The sequence below is a fragment of the Heptranchias perlo genome, chromosome 1 (assembly GCF_035084215.1).
Source record: "Heptranchias perlo isolate sHepPer1 chromosome 1, sHepPer1.hap1, whole genome shotgun sequence".
In the NCBI taxonomy this organism is placed as follows: domain Eukaryota; kingdom Metazoa; phylum Chordata; class Chondrichthyes; order Hexanchiformes; family Hexanchidae; genus Heptranchias; species Heptranchias perlo.
The window spans coordinates 70,962,878-70,980,573 of NC_090325.1; the positions used below are offsets into that span (position 1 = coordinate 70,962,878).

The following is a 17,696-nucleotide window of genomic DNA, read 5'->3' on the forward strand; positions in this document are numbered from 1 at the left end:
CCATCGACCTGATCCCTGGTTGATGCAGATGGGGACTTGGATGAGATAATGGAGAATTGTTAACGGGCACAAGAAAGAGCTTCAAGAGAGCTGTTTTTTCTTCTTCTTCTATGCTGGAACAGAAAGGTCAATAGTAGCACCCAGGGTTAGATTAGTAAATGGTAGAGATTTCAAACAAGAAACCTTTTTGATTTGTATGGTTCAGTATTGCACCATCGGGTGCTTTTAGCCATTGGGGCAGTGCATAGTTGAATGGCGATGGATAAGTAGTGGTTTTTAAAATAGCAAATTCTGCAGGATAGAAGTATGGTGTAATAAGGGCAAATCAAATTATTTACAGATCTAGAAATATATTCTATGCATAGCATAGAAAGATTTCCAAACTAACATTTTCTCACTGGACAATTTTTCAGATAAAAGATATGGTAATGAGCATGGTTAAACACACATGACTCCAGCTCTCATTGGCTTCTTTTCTAGTGTTGATTACTTACCTAAAACTGGAGCACCAAATGTTAGTCAGATTATTTGTGTTATGTTTATCTATTGGGTTATTTACACCAGATTTGTTTTGAAACTTAAAGTATTGTCCTTTACCAGAACACTACTCAAGGGAAGCAGCATTTGAAATGTTTCTCCAACTAGGTTATTAGCTACAGCCAAATATTTTCACACTGATTTTCAAAAAAGACTATTTTTGGGGGAAGAAAATGTCCTCTTTGGTTTTTGCTCTTCCCTAAAAATCCACACATCCTATGCAATCTCAACAGTGATGCCTGTCAATGTGAAAGAATGCAATACACTATTGAGCACAATCCAGAGATAAAACATTCTGACATTGTTCACTCTTCAGCATTCAGTAGAGATTGCAGGCTGTACTGCATCAAGACCTTATCACTGTTCTACAGTGAAATTATATCCTTGATTATTTAGGGAAATTACTGATTGTTCATAATTGTCTCAGGCTCTTCCATTAATTCTCTCCTCCACCCCCCATGCTCTTTCTACACTTCCAAGGCAACCTGTTCCACACCAAGCAAGAATGGTGGGTTCATGCTGCAATTCTTAATGAAACAGTTTCCTGATCTTTGTCATTTTGCTGGGTTGGCAGTGGTTGGGAGCCAGATGCTGCCCCACAAATTCTGGGACATATGAGTAACCTTGGGCCTCTTCACTGCTCCTCTTCCATCAGCTGGCTACAGAGTGACTGGGAACACAACAGCTTTCCCTATTGTCATAGAATGATGATGCAATGAGACTTGAGGCCCAAGCAAAATATCATTGATACAAACAGTATATAAAACCTGGATCCAGGAGTGGTGCAGCTGTCTGGAATATCATAGAACTGTGGTGCAGAATGGTTTTCACCTGTAATTTTCATGTGGAGAGCTCCGATCTCATTTGTGCCAGTTACCCATGGGCTGGTGTTGGGCACTTCCTAGAAGGACTGGAAAAATATCTGTAGTCCATCATCCTGGTTAGGAATGGCATATAGTATGGGATGAGAGAAAATTATAACTTTACCAAAAAAAAAATGTTGACTCTTGCATCACATTTAAGAGATGCCAACATTGTAGCACTCCCTCAGTACTGCGCTGAAGGTAAGACATTAAATCTGTCTGTTCATGTGGATGTAAAGGACCCTATGGCATTATTTGAGGAAGAGCAGGGAGTTCTCCCCGTGTTTTGACCAATGTTTTTTCCGCAACCAACCAACACCACCAGAACATATTAACTGGTTACTCATCTCATTCGCTTGCTGTTTGGAAATTGGCTGCTTTGTTTGCCTACATAAGAACAATGACTAGATTTAAACATGAATTAGTTGGTTGTGAAGCATTTTGGGATGTTCTGAGAATGTGAAAGGGTACCATATGAATGCAATTTTTAAAAAATATTTTACTTTCATGAATTTATCAGATGGCAGCTTAATGTTCTTTTTTTTTATTCGTTCATGGGATGTGGGCTTCGCTGGCGAGGCCAGCATTTATTGCCCATCCCTAATTGCCCTCGAGAAGGTGGTGGTGAGCTGCCGATTTGAACCACTGCAGTCCGTGTGGTGAAGGTTCTCCCACAGTGCTGTTAGGAAAAGAGTTCAAGGATTTTGATCCAGCGACAATGAAGGAACGGCGATATATTTCCAAGTCGGGATGGTGTGTGACTTGGAGGGGAACGTGTAGGTGGTGTTATTCCCATGTGCCTGCTGCTCCTGTCCTTCTAGGTGGCAGGGTTGGGAGGTGCTGTCAAAGAAGCCTTGGCGGGTTGCTGCAGTGCATCCTGTGGATGGTACACACTGCAGCCACAGTGCGCCGGTGGTGAAGGGAGTGAATGTTTAGGGTGATGGATGGGGTGCCAATCAAGCGAGCTGCTTTGACCTGGATAGTGTCGAGCTTCTTGAGTGTTGTTGGAGCTGCACTCATCCAAGCAAGTGGAGAGTATTCCATCACACTCCTGACTTGTGCCTTGTAGATGGTGGAAAGGCTTTGGGAAGTCAAGAGGTGAGTCACTCGCCTCAGAATACCCAACCTCTGACCTCTTGTAGCCACAGTATTTATGTGGCTGCTCCAGTTAAGTTTCTGGTCAATGGTGACCCCCCCAGGATGTTGATGGTGGGGGATTCGGCGTTGGTAATGCCGTTGAATGTCAAGGGGAGGTGGTCAGACTCTCTCTTGTTGGAGATGGTCATTGCCTGGCACTTGTCTGGCGTGAATGTTACTTGCCACTTATCAGTCCAAGCCTGGATGTTGTCCAGGTCTTGCTGCGTGTGGGCATGGACTGCTTCATTATCTGAGGGGTTGCGAATGGAACTGAACACTGTGCAATCATCAGCGAACATCCCCATTTCTGACCTTATGATGGAGGGGAGGTCATTGATGAAGCAGCTGAAGATGTTTGGGCCTAGGTCACTACCCTGAGGACCTCCTGCAGCAATGTTTGGGGCTGAGATGATTGGCCTCCAACAACCACTACCATCTTACTCTATACTAGGTATGACTCCAGCCACTGGAGAGTTTTCCCCCTGATTCCCATTGACTTCAATTTTACTAGGGCTCCTTGGTGCCACACTCGGTCAAATCATAGAATCATAGAAGTTACAACATGGAAACAGGCCCTTCGGCCCAACATGTCCATGTCGCCCAGTTTATACCACTAAGCTAGTCCCAATTGCCTGCACTTGGCCCATATCCCTCTATACCCATCTTACCCATGTAACTGTCCAAATGCTTTTTAAAAGACAAAATTGTACCCGCCTCTACTACTGCCTCTGGCAGCTCGTTCCAGACACTCACCACCCTTTGAGTGAAAAAATTGCCCCTCTGGACCCTTTTGTATCTCTCCCCTCTCACCTTAAATCTATGCCCCCTCGTTATAGACTCCCCTACCTTTGGGAAAAGATTTTGACTATCGACCTTATCTATGCCCCTCATTATTTTATAGACTTCTATAAGATCACCCCTCAACCTCCTACTCTCCAGGGAAAAAAGTCCCAGTCTGTCTAACCTCTCCCTGTAAGTCAAACCATCAAGTCCCGGTAGCATCCTAGTAAATCTTTTCTGCACTCTTTCTAGTTTAATAATATCCTTTCTATAATAGGGTGACCAGAACTGTACACAGTACTCCAAGTGTGGCCTCACCAATGCCCTGTACAACTTCAACAAGACATCCCAACTCCTGCATTCAATGTTCTGACCAATGAAACCAAGCATGCCGAATGCCTTCTTCACCACCCTATCCACCTGTGACTCCACTTTCAAGGAGCTATGAATCTGTACTCCTAGATCTCTTTGTTCTATAACTCTCCCCAACGCCCTACCATTAACGGAGTAGGTCCTGGCCCGATTCGATCTACCAAAATGCATCACCTCACATTTATCTAAATTAAACTCCATCTTCCATTCATCGGCCCACTGGCCCAATTGATCAAGATCCCGTTGCAATCCCAGATAACCTTCTTCACTGTCCACAATGCCACCAATCTTGGTGTCATCTGCAAATGCTGCCTTAATGTCAAGGGCAGTCACACTCACCTCACCTCTGGAATTCAGCTCTTTTGTCCATGTTTGGACCAAGGCTGTAATGAGGTCTGGAGCTGACTGGTCCTGGCGGAACTCAAACTGAGTATTGGTGAGCAGGTTATTCGTGAGTAAGTGCCGCTTGATAGCACTGTCGACGACACCTTCCATCACTTTGCTGATGATTGAGAGTAGACTGATGGGGCGGTCATTGGCTGGATTGGATTTGTCCTGCCTTTTGTTGGACAGGACATACCTGGGCAATTTTCCACATTGTCTGGTAGATGCCAGTGTTGTAGCTGTACTGGAACAGCTTGGCTGGAGGCGCAGCTAGTTCTGGAGCACAAGTCTTCAGCACTACAGCTGGGATGTTGTCGGGGCCCATAGCCTTTGCTGTATCCAGTGCATTCAGCCATTTCTTGATATCACGTGGAGTGAATCGAATTGGCTGAAGACTGGCTTCTGTGATGGTGGGGATATCGGGAGGAGGCGGAGATGGATCATCCACTCAGCACTTCTGGCTGAAGATGGTCGCAAACGCATCAGCCTTGTCTTTTGCACTCATGTGCTGGACTCCGCCCTCATTGAGGATGGGGATGTTTATAGAGCCTCCTCCTCCCGTTGTTTAATTGTTCACCACCATTCACGACTGGATGTGGCAGGACTGCAGAGCTTTGATCCGATCCGTTGGTTGTAGAATCGCTTAGCTCTGTCCAGGGCATATTGCTTCTGCTGTTTAGCATACATGTAGTCCTGAGTTGTAGCTTCACCAGGTTGGCACCTCATTTTTAGGTACACCTGGTGCTGCTCCTGGCATGCTCTTCTACACTCCTCATTGAACCAGGGTTGATCCCCTGGCTTGTTGGTAATGGTAGAGTGAGGAATATGCCGGGCCATGAGGTTACAGATTGTGGTGGAATACAATTCTGCTGCTGCTGATGGCCCACAGCGCCTCATGGATGCCCAGTTTTGAGCTCCTAGATCTGTTCTGAATCTATCCCGTTTAGCATGGTGATAGTGCCAAACAACACATTGGATGGTGTGCTCAGTGCGAAGACGGGACTTCGTCTCCACGAGGACTGTGCGGTGGTCACTCCTACCAATACTGTCATGGACAGATGCATTTGCGACAGGTAGACTGGTGCGGACGAGGTCAAGTAAGTTTTTCCCTTGTGTTGGTTCGCTCACCACCTGCCGCAGGCCCAGTCTGGCAGCTATGACCTTCAGGACTTGGTCAGCTCGGTCAGTAGTGGTGCTACCGAGCCACTCTTGGTGATGGACATTGAAGTCCCCCACCCAGAGTACATGCTGGTTAATCTGGTGATAGTCAAGTGGTAGTGGAGTTTGGACCTTCGATGGTAGTGTTTTCCATATTCTACCATGCAAGACAAAGGCATAAATCACAAATAAAAGATTGTAAAGTTAGCACACGTGTAGATCTTGGCTTTATGTGATAGCGAATCGGCAGTCCATTTTACATCTCCCGATTTTTATTTCCATTGAAATCAATCGGGAGAGATGTAAAACGGGCTGTCGACTCGCTGTCACCCTTTTACACTATCTCACAAAGTCAAGATCTACCCTGTTGTGATACAGAGGTGGTTTATTCACTAATGGCTAATAGTTTTGAACTGAATGTGATTAAGTCTATTACCGAAGATGAGACCATGAACATAATACAGATTGCTAACTGCATACTTGACTCTACAGTAATTTAGTACAGAAAACAAAAACAGAAAAAGCGGGAAATACTCAGCAGGTCAGGCAGCATCTTTAAAGAAACAATCAAGTCGGTCAACATTCCAAGACTAAAGATAATTCTTCAGGATAGAATTATTTTCAGTGACATTAAATGTACAAGCATTCAAAATACTTTCTGCAAAAATTAGAGAAAGAACAAGAATGCATTTATTATTTGAATGTAGTATGCATATGTATAATATATATCCAACACCCCTGCATTTTGGACTGCAAACTTCTGGAAGATACACCTGTATAATCTCCTCTCCCCTTCCCCAACATGTACTTTTGGCTTTAGAACTGTTGACATATTCAGCTGTGCACTGTCAAAGGCTACAGTGCAGCAGAGAAATGTGAATCTAGTATACTGAGGTGCATGGGAATATAGCCAGTGGATGCAAATTCCAGGTCAATTAAACTTTTGTGTGGATCTGGCAATTTTTGTTTTGTGGGGGGAATAAAGGTGAAGCATGGGTGATTGACAGCTTTTTCAGAATCTCCGCCTCCCATTCCTCCTTTCAGACCCTCCTTAAAGGACCCACCTTTTTTGGACACCCCTTCTAATATCCTTTCCTTTCACTAAGTGTCTAATTTTATCCTTGTTTCTCTATGAAGTGCCTTGGGTTATTTTTCTATGTTAACGGTGCTATGAAAATGTAAGTTGTTGTAGTATCTGTGTATAATACACAGCCATCACTTTTGAGCTTTTTTTTGTCAAAATATGCATACTATATTTGAAGATTTGCATTATATGTGTATATATACTTTAAATATTTTTTTCCAGCTGTGAAATGGAATTATTTGATCACTCTTCCTGCTGTTTTCTTATCTGTAGGGTTTGGGAGCAGACAGCAAAAATCTTTACCCATTCTTGCTGCCAGTCATTCAGCTGAGTACAGATGTCTCTCAGCCCCCCCATGTTTACCTCCTGGAGGATGGTTTAGAGTTGTGGTGAGTTGGCCTTGCTGAGAAACTTTGATGTTGAGTTCTTTTGTGAAATGAGCATCACATTGAAGAGCATACTTACACTTCTGTTGTTGCAGCTTCACTTATTCAGTGTGTCAGTCATAGTCGTATTTTGTCGGCAAAAAGCCAGATGGCAATGCTGCCGTAATACTTCACCTTGACCTGCATTGTGAGTGAGTTTTTTTAAATGAAGCCTTCACTGAATCCTATATTTACGGAGGTATGCAGATTTCAACATAATTTATAAGGTTAAAATTACTGATAACTATCTATCTATCTTAGTAATATGATAAATGCTCTTTATTTATGACTCAGTTTTGAAAATGGTACAGTGAATTTTGGCAGAAATAGAATTGAATGGAAGATAGAAAGTGGAGAATCCGATGTCAAAATACAAGTCTTAAGTGAAACTTTGCCCGAAGACTAAAGTTGGATGATTGTCACACTTGTTGATTTCTTGAACATTTTGCTTGATAAATGGGAGGCCCTAGTTGTCTGAAACATGAACCTAAATGAATCCTGGAATGCTGTGTAACTATACAACTCCTCCTAAAAGAACATCTTTTGTGAGAACTAATGATATCAGTAAGTGTCCTGTTCTTTTGCAAAACCTGAGGTGATAAAACTCTGGTGAATTTAATATCAACATGGGAATGCCAACCTCGGATGATGCCACTTACTCACTGGTTAGTGCTGTGTGCTGCCAAACCTTAGTTGCATTGCCATCAGAACAGTATGTGCCACTTGTTTCGAAATGTCAAATATGCATTCTCCATCTTGTCCAATGGTCAGGACAGTCTGTAAATGAGCATGGGGCTTGCAGAATATGGCTTGTGCATCTGCAGCCAAACATACTAGAAAGAATACTGATGGCTGCTGGTTTGTGATATCTTTGGAGGATTGATATTATTTGCTATTTTTGCAGTTTATTTCCAGGGTATGATGTAAGAAAAGACTATAAAATGAACGCAGTTGTATTTAGTGTTTTTTGGTATTAACAGTTCCGTCCTGCTAAGTTTTTATTTCAGTATAGAGAAAATCATTTAAGGAGTGAAATTCATAATTTGTATAAGTTGATTCCACAGTGTTCAGATCAACAGCTAGGTACAGTCTCGATATAGAAAGAAAACCGATGACTGGCAGGTCATTTAGTTCCCTTATTTCCACTAAATATTTGCCTTTTTATATTTTTCTCTCCAAATAATTGTTGAAAAGTAATTTGAGCACAGAACTTGGTGAGAGTTGGGTGAATCTACTAAACGGAGTGACGACGGGAATTTGGTGAGCGTGGGAATTTAGTGCAGGGGGGAAGGAGGTGCTAAGTGATTTAAACCAAGGGGCAGTAGTAAATAAGTCAATATATCAATAAATAATCAGTAATTAATTCGATCTAAGGGGATAAAATTAACTAAATAGAGGATACCAACATTAAAGGAATCTGAATTGCATTAAATAAAAATCTGGTGTACATAATAAATAGGAGTTAAGGGGATACTAAAATAAAGAAGTTAATAAACAAGACTAATTGATTTCAGATTAATTTGTAACCAAGCTAAATCCATCTACAAAATATAATCTGGATCTCAAGTAATTCTATTATATCTAGAATTAAATTACTATAAATAAATAAATACTACAAATGGCAGTGCAGGCTATGTGTCGGGACTGCGCTATGTGGAAGTTTGTAAACAGTGAGACTGTCCCGGATAACCACATCTGCAGAAAACATCTCTGACATGAGCTGGAGTGCGAGATCAAGACACTCCGCCACATAAGGGAGGGGAAGGAATTATTATGTTCTTATGTCCTCTGCAGTCGTGACCAAGAGTCCAGGAGGGTGTGTTGCCTGCCTGGTGCAAGGGTAAAGGATATCTTGGAGCAACCGGAGAGGAACTTGAAAAGGGAGGGGGAAGATCCAGTTGTCGTGGTCCATGTTGGGACCAATGACATAGGGAAGAAAAGGAAGGAGGTTCTGCTAAGAGAATATCAGAAGTTAGGAACTAAATTTAAAAAAAGGACCCCATGGGTCGTAATCTCAGGATTACTACCCGCGCCATGTGCTAATTGCCATGGGGATAAACAGATCAAGAAGGTGAATGCGTGGCTGAAAGAGTGGTGTGGGAAGGAGGAGTTCCATTTCATGGGAGATTGACACCAGTACTGGGACAGGAAGGAGCTCTACCGCTGGGACAGGCTCCACCTGAATCGGAATGGGACTAGTGTCCGAGCGGAAAGGATAAATAGGGCTGTGGATAGGACTTTAAACTGGTAAGACCGGGGGAGGGCTGTGGTAAAAAAATAACAAGTCTGAAAATAAAATAAAAAGGAGATGAGAGTAAAGGTCAGAGCAAGGTAAGGAATAAGGGTAACATAAATGGTCAGGGAACAAAAACATGTTAAGAATTTTTTTTTGTTATTTGTTCAAGGGATGCGGGCGTCGCTGGCAAGGCCAGCGTTTATTGCCCATACCTAATTGCCCTTGAGAAGGTGGTGATGAGCCGCCTTCTTGAACAGCTGCAGTCCGTGTGGTGAAGGTTCTCCCGCAGTGCTTTTAGGTAGGGAGTTCCAGGATTTTGACCCAGCGATGATGAAGGAACGGAGATATATTTACAAGTCGGGATGGTGTGTGACTTGGAGGGGAGTGTGCAGGTAGTGTTGTTCCCATGTACCTGCTGCCCTTGTCCTTCTAGGTGGTAGAGGTCATAACATAATAAGGTTTAAAATAATGATTGAGTAAGTCAAAGACCAAAGTAATACATTGGAAGAAAGCTAATTTTGAGTTGATGAGAATGGAACTAGGGCAGGTAACCTGGAAAAAAAACTTGACAGACAAAGAGATAGAACAGCAGGGAGAAATATTTAAAACAATGAACAGTAGAATTCAGGAGAAATCTATTGCTCAAAAAAGTAAGAACAAACTAGCCAATAATGAAATACCATGGGTGAATAAAGAGATAAGGGTAAAATTCAAACTAAAGAAAAAGGCATACTCTTAAGTACATAGACAATAAAGGAGAGGATAACAAAAGGAAATATGAAGAGGTTAGGAAAGAAGTTTAAAAAAAAATTAGGAAAGCAAAAAGGAACTACAAAATCAAATTATCAAGGAATATAAAAAGAAATAGTAAAGTATTCTACAGACTCATAAATAACAGAAGAAAAATCAGGATAGGGGTAGGGCCATTAAGGGACGCACAAGGTAAACTCACAGTGAATGGCAGAATTATTGAATAGTTACTTTGCCTCAGTATTTACCAGGGAGACTAACAAGGTGGTCATGACATTAGAAGAAGAGATCAAAAAAGATATAAAGACATTTATGTTAGAAAAGAGAGGAGGTAATTGATAAACTAATCAAACTTAGAGAGGATAAAACCCCTGGTCTGGATCGATTGCATTGCACATATTAAAAGAAGTTAGGGAAGGGCTAGCAGAGGCACTATTACACATATATAAAAAATCATTAGAAAAGGGAATAGTACCAGAAGACTGGCGGACAGCTAATGTGATTCCTATATTTAAAAAGGGAGATAGAACAAGTCCAGGGAACAATAGACCAGTTAGCTTAATGATGATGGTAGGAAAGATAATGGAATCCTTACTCAAAGATGCAAAAGAAAAACATCTAGAAAATTGAATATAATGAAGAATAGTCAGCAAGGATTTCAGAAGGGAAAGTCATGCTTGACCAACCTTATTGAATTCTTTGAAGAAGCAACAGAAATTGTAGACAAGGGTAATGCAGTAGATGTAATATATTTCGATTTTCAAAAGGCCTTCGATTAGGTACCGCATTGCAGACTCATGGAGTCAGGGGACAGGTAGCACAATGGATAGCAAGTTGGCTACAAAACAGAAAACAGAGAGTAGGGGTTAAAGGTAGTTACTCAGATTGGCAAAAGGTGGGAAGTGATGTTCCACAAAGATCGGTGCTGTGACCACTCTTGTTCACAATTTACATTAACAATTTTGGCTCAGGAATCGGAAATACAATTTCAAAATTTGCGGATGACACCAAATTGGGGGGTGTGTAGTTAATACAAAGGAAGAATGTGTCAAAATGTAAGAGGACATTAATAAACGTGCAGAATAGGCATGCAATTGGCAAAAGAATTTCAATATAGGTAAGAGTGAGGTGGTGCATTTTGGTAGTAAAGAATAAGGAGGTCTCATACTGCTTGGATAATATTTTAAACGGGATAGAGGAGTGAAGGAATCTAGGGGTATAGACACACAAATCACTGAAAGTAGCATTGCCGATTAATAAGGTTATAAAAAAGGCAAATCAAGCATCGTCCATTTCTATAGGGATAAAATTGAAAAGCAAAGAAGTTATGTTAAACTTGTATAGAACCTTGGTTAGATCACACTTGGAATATTGTGCACAGTTTTGGACTCCATATTATAGAAAAGATGTAGAGGCATTGGAGGGGGTACAAAAAAGATTCACAAGGATGATACCAGATCTGAGAAGAAATCCTTATCGGGAAAGGCTGAACAGGCCAGGGCTCTTTTCTATAGAAAAGAGAAGGCTGATGGGTGACCTGATAGAGGTCTTTAAGATAATGATAGGGTAGACATAGAGAAAATGTTTCCACTTGTGGGGGAGTCCAAAACTAGAGGTCATAACTATAAAATAGTTGCTAATAAATTCAGCAGGTAATTCAGGAGAAACTTCTTTACCCAAAGAGTGGTAAGAATGTGGAACGTGCTACCACAAGGAATAGTTCAGGCATGCAGTTTTGATGCATTTAAGGGGAAGCTAGATAAGCAAATGAGGGAGAAAAGAATAGAAGGGTATCCTGATGGAGTTAGATGAAGTAGGAGGGATGAGGCTCGTGTGGAGCATAAACACTGGCATAGACTAGTTGGGCCGAATGGCCTGTTTCTGTGCTGTACATTCGATGTAACTCGATGTATTCCCTGTAATATAGATGGTTAAGGGGTGATTGAGGTTTTTAGGATTTTGAAAGGAATTGATAGGGTAGAGAGAAACTTTCTCCGCTGATGGAGGAGTCTAGGACAAGGGGACATAACCTTAAAATTAGAGCCAGGCCATTCAGGGGAGAAGTTAGGGAACACTTCTTCACACAAAGGGTACTGGAAGTGTGGAACTCTCCCACAAAAAGAAGTAGATGCTAGCTCAATTAATACCTTTAAATCTGAGATAGATAGATTTTTGCTAGCCAAGGGTATTAAAGGACATGGAGCCAAGTTGAGTGGATGGAGTTAGGTTACAGATCAGCCACGATCACATTGAATGGCAGAACAGGCTCGAGGGGTTTAATGGCCTACTCATGTTCCGATGTGGAGAGACTGGAGAAGCAGTGATTGTTGTCCTTAGAGCAGAGAAGGTTAAGGAGAGACTTGATAGAGATGTTCAAAATCATGTTGGCTTTGATAGAGTAAATAAGGAGAAACTGTTTCCAGCGGCAGAAGGTTCGGTAACCAGAGGACACAGATTTAAGGTAATTGGCAAAAGAACCAGAGGCGCCAGGAGGAAAGGGTGGTGGAAGCAGATCCAATAGTAACTTTCAAAAGCAAATTGGATAAATTGGAAAGATTTGTAGGGCTATGGGGAAAAGGCAAAGGAATGGGACTAATCGGAAAGCTCTTTCAATGAGCGTGCAAAGGCATGGTGGCCCAAATGGCCTCTTTTTATGCTGTATCATTCCATGATTCTATGAAAAGAGCACATGCCTAAACTTCTCTCCTCACTGTTAAATTTTAATTGTTTTGAGAAAGCAGGAAAATTCATAGTCTCTAAATATTTATACCAACTCTGATGCGTTTACCTTGCACCATTCAAAACTCTGCTGCCCATATCCTAACTCGCATCAAGTCCTGTTCACCCATCGCCCCTATGCTCACTGACCTACATTGGCTCCCAGTCCGGCACCGTCTCAATTTTAAAATTCTCATCTTTGTTTTCAAATCCCTCCATGGCCTCGAGCTCCCTATCTCTGTAACCTCCTCCAGCCCTACAACCCTCCAAGACCTCTGCGCTTCTCCAATTCTGGCCTCTTGTGCATCCCTGATTTTAATTGCTCCACCATTGGTGGCCATGCCTTCAGATGCCATGGCCTTAAGGTCTGGAATTCCCACCCTAACTCTCTACCTCCATCTCTGTCTCCTCCTTTGAGACACTCCTTAAAACCTACCTCTTTGACCAAGCTTTTGGTCCCATGTCCTAATATCATCTTATGTGGCTTGATGTCAAATTTTGTTTGATAATGCTCCTGTGAAGCGCCTTGAGAAGTTTTACTGTGTTAAAGGCACTATATAAATGCAAGTTATTGTTGGTGTTTTTTAAAAAGTGCTAAGAACGTCCTGAAAATTTAAACACTACGTTGTGATTTAATTTGTATGTGACTGATAATTCCTTTTTAAATTTGAGTGGTGGGATGTTCAAAATCCATCAAGTTCCGATAACACTCTCCTGGGATATAAAAGACTGATTCTGTTTGAATAGGACGATCAGTTTGAACCTGCTGGAAGGGAAAAAAATTGTCTTGACTTTCCAAGAAACAGTATAGATTGATTAGGCTTCCATAGTGGTAGGAAATTCAAGGAAAAGAAGCACTATTATTGAAAAGTTATTTACTAAGGTTAGCTTAATTTTTTTAAGTTGTTAACTTTTTATTACTGTGTTCACTTGCTTTAGGTATGAGGAAGTCCACTGTAAATATATAACTATGGTATGACTGGTAATTGCTTGTTCATCTTCTGTAAAATACATTTGCTTGATATTTTAAACTTAAAACAAGATATGATGTGATGCTCTATGTCTTTTGAAGAGTGGAGTCAGATCTTACGGATATATAGGATAAGCCCAGAAGCTAAAAGCAATTACCAGACAGGGTTTGCTGTTCATTACCTGGGCTTTTACTGACTGCTTTAAAGGAAGGATAGACACTATTGAAGGTGTGAGAGCCAAAATGATCTGGAATAATGAGGTTGGCAAAGGCCCAAAAATATAACGTCAGTATCAAATGCAAGCAGTGAGAGACTACCCCTTCAGGGAATCTTGTACAATTTCCCCTGTGAAGTGAGTTTGAGACCCGACCCCAGAGTTACTACCTTTTCTGAAGAGCTCCTCAACAAGGCTGAAATGGTAGTATAAATGCATCTAGAGTGTTACCCAGATTAGGATTTTCCATCATGATATTTGCAGGACTATACCAGTGATGCAGGGAAATTGTAATTTGTATATTAATTTCAAATGTTCTCATTTTGTTTTATAAAACTCCTGGCTTGACAAAACACAACTTTAGCATGCAGATTTTCAGTATTGTTAAAATTTGTAAATGACAAATCTCCAGATTTTGTGTCAACTTCATACATAATCACTTCTGGAAACATGCAAAAAGCTAATTTGCCAAATTGAAAAATATTTAATGAAGAATTTAAAAGAAATGCAAATGTATTTGAGTATTTAATAATTTAAATATTCAATTCCAAAATAATTACAGTATTTAAGATGTTCTTGGGGTAATTTTTTATTTTATACGTCAGTATGGAGTCATACATACCTCCTGAATTGTAAGGGGAATTTCCAATAATTTTTTTCTCCACCAGTGATGCTACAGCTGAAGTGAGGACTTAAATGCTGTACCTATAGCACAGCTTCCAGTATTTACTTTGTTGGTTCATAATACTGGCTTCAGTTTCATGATCAACCATTTAGAGTTTGTACTTGCCTTTTGCACCAATCCTGAAGGTTCTCGTACATAGAAATACATAGAGGTTAAAACATGGAAACCGGCCAGTTAGCCCAATCAGTCCATGTTGCATTTACCCTCCACGCGTGCATATAGTTCCAATTGCATTTACCCGCTTGAAATCCTTGAACCCTTCGCATTTATAAATCACAGAACAATACCTGGTGATTATAGATAGTCTTTCCAACTGCCTGTTGCCAAGGCAATCACAGTGTGCAGACAGAGAGGTGTTACCTACAAGGCCAACGGATATACAAACAACCAAAAAAAAAAGAGAGAGAGAGAGTCAGAAACATAGAAACATCCGGAAGGAAGAGAAAGACAGCAAATGACCCGTCATATTAAAAACAGATAACATTTGTTCGCTGGTGGGGTTACGTGTAGCGTGACATGAACCCAAGATCCCGGTTGAGGCCGTCCTCATGGGTGCGGAACTTGGCTATCAATTTCTGCTCGACGATTTTGCGTTGTCGTGTGTCTCGAAGGCCGCCTTGGAGTACGCTTACCCGAAGGTCGGTGGCTGAATGTCCTTGACTGCTGAAGTGTTCCCCGACTGGGAGGGAACCCTCCTGTCTGGCGATTGTTGCACGGTGTCCGTTCATCCGTTGTTGCAGCGTCTGCATGGTCTCGCCAATGTACCATGCTCTGGGGCATCCTTTCCTGCAACGTATGAGGTAGACAACGTTGGCCGAGTCACAGGAGTATGAACCATGCACCTGGTGGGTGGTATCCTCTCGTGTGATGGTGGTATCTGTGTCGATGATCTGGCATGTCTTGCAGAGGTTACCGTGGCAGGGTTGTGTGGTGTCGTGGACGCTGTTCTCCTGAAAGCTGGGTAATTTGCTGCGAACGATGGTCTGTTTGAGGTTGGGTGGCTGTTTAAAGGCGAGTAGTGGAGGTGTGGGGATGGCCATAGCGAGGCGTTCGTCGTCATCGATGACATGTTGAAGGCTGCGGAGAACATGGCGTAGTTTCTTCGCTCCGGGGAAGTACTGGACGACGAAGGGTACTCTGTTGGTTGCGTCCCGTGTTAGTCTTCTGAGGAGGTCTATGCGATTTTTCGCTGTGGCCCGTCGGAACTGTCGATCGATGAGTCGAGTGTCATATCCCGTTCTTACTAGGGCGTCTTTCAGCGTCTGTAGGTGTCCATCGCGTTCCTCCTCGTCTGAGCAGACCCTGTGTATTCGCAAGGTCTGTCCATTGGGGATGGCCTCTTTGACGTGGTTAGGGTGGAAGCTGGAAAAGTGGAGCATCGTGAGGTTGTTGTGGGCTTGCGGTAGAGTAAGGTGCTGAGGTGCCCGTCTTTGATGGAGATTCGTGTGTCCAAGAAAGAAACTGATTCTGAGGAGTAGTCCATGGTGAGCTTGATGGTGCGATGGAACTTGTTGATGTTATCGTGTAGTCTCTTTAGTGATTCCTCGCCGTGGGTCCATAGAAAGAAAATGTCGTCGATGTATCTGGTGTATAGTGTTGGTTGGAGATCCTGTGCAGTGAAGAAGTCCTGCTCGAACTTGTGCATGACAATGTTGGCGTATTGGGGTGCGAATTTGGTCCCCATGGCTGTTCCGTGTGTTTGGGTAAAGAACTGGTTATCGAAGGTGAAGACATTGTGATCCAGGATGAAGCGGATGAGTTGTCGGATGGCGTCTGGAGATTGGCTGTTGTTGGTGTTGAGTATTGATGCTGTCACAGCGATGCCGTCATCGTGGGGGATACTGGTGTACAGTGCCGAGACGTCCATCGTGGTGAGAAGTGTTCCTGGTTCAACTGGTCCGTGGGTACTGAGTTTTTGTAGGAAGTCTGTAGTGTCGCGACAGAAGCTGGGGGTTCCCTGTACGATGGGTTTCAGGATGCCCTCGAGGTATCCAGAGAGGTTCTCATACAGGGTTCCGTTGCCTGATACGATAGGACGTCCGGGTGTGTTGGCTTTGTGTATCTTTGGGAGGCAGTAGAAGTCTCCCACGCGGGGAGTACGTGGGATGAGAGCGCGTAGGATGCTTTGAAGGTCTGGATCGAAGGTCTTGATCAGTTTGTTGAGCTGGTGGGTGTGTTCTTTGGTCGGATCTGCGGGTAACCGTCTGTCGTGTTCCTGGTTGTCCAGTTGTCAGTATGCTTCTTTGCAATAGTCCATTCTGTTCTGTGTGACGATGGCTCCTCCTTTGTCCGCTGGTTTGATGACGATGTTGCGGTTGGTCTTGAGAGCGTTGATGGCATTGCGTTGTGCTCGGGTGACATTCTGGACTGTCTTCTGAGTGCGGCTGATGAATCTGGCATTGATGCATTTCCTGACAGCTTGAGCATACATGTCAAGCTGAGGGCAGCGACCCTCCAGTGTGACTCTTTCCTCTTCGGTTGCTGTACCGCGGATCCCTCTGTCTGCTGTTCCGGATCGTTGATTGTCTCATTGGGTTCACTGCTGAAATCTTGGGGTTTGTGGAAGAATTCCCGGAGCCTCACTCTCCTGATGAATTCCTCTGTGTCCGCCGCGAGACTAATTGGGTCCATTTTGGTAGTGGGGCAGAAATTGAGCCCTCGGCTGAGAACTTCGATTTCGTCTGGTTGAAGGGTGTGGTCGGACAAATTGACGATAGACTTCCCTGTGGTTGCAACCGTGGTACCAGGGGAAGCTTGGTCGATGCTGGTGGTGATGCCGAGTTTTTCAAGCTTCCTGCTCTTGGTTTTCATGTCGGCAGCGTAGTTCCGTTGCCTCGTCTGTTTGGCGGTATCTCGTAGCTGGTCTGCTGTGTCCCGAGTACAGGTTGAGAGTATGGACTCTATCTTAGTTTTGAGGTTGCGGCGTCTGCTGTCGAGTTGGTGTACGAGATGGTTGCGGAGTGTGCGAGAGGTACGACGGCAGAGTCTCTCAGCATAATCCGAGTTGTATGTGGACTTGAGTGGGTTCGTGATCTGTAGTCCTTTCGGGATCTTGTCTGCTTTCTTGCAGCTCTGTAAAAACTTGATGTCTGTGTCTATATGCGCAATCTTCTTGGATATCCTTTCCACTGTGAGCCGGCAGTTTGTGGTGTCGATGGTAGCCATTATGTGGAGATGCCGGTGATGGACTGGGGTTGAAAATTGTAAACAATTTTACAACACCAAGTTATAGTCCAACAATTTTATTTTATTGTTGGACTATAACTTGGTGTTGTAAAATTGTTTACAATTGTCAACCCCAGTCCATCACCGGCATCTCCACCTGATGGAGGGAGTCAGATCAGGCCCTGACTCTGGATTTAAATAACTTCTTAACATTGGT

The 17,696-nt window shown here is 42.8% G+C and overlaps 1 protein-coding gene across 1 annotated transcript in view; it reads left to right on the forward strand.

The window, feature by feature from the left end:
- The window catches only part of ipo11 (importin 11), a 711,960-nt gene that overhangs the window by 323,774 nt on the left and 370,490 nt on the right, over positions 1 to 17,696 (forward strand). Inside the window, exon 21 of the mRNA XM_067986592.1 lies at positions 6,589 to 6,704. Coding sequence (XP_067842693.1) covers positions 6,589 to 6,704 — 116 coding nt within the window. The remainder of the gene's footprint in view (positions 1 to 6,588; positions 6,705 to 17,696) is intronic.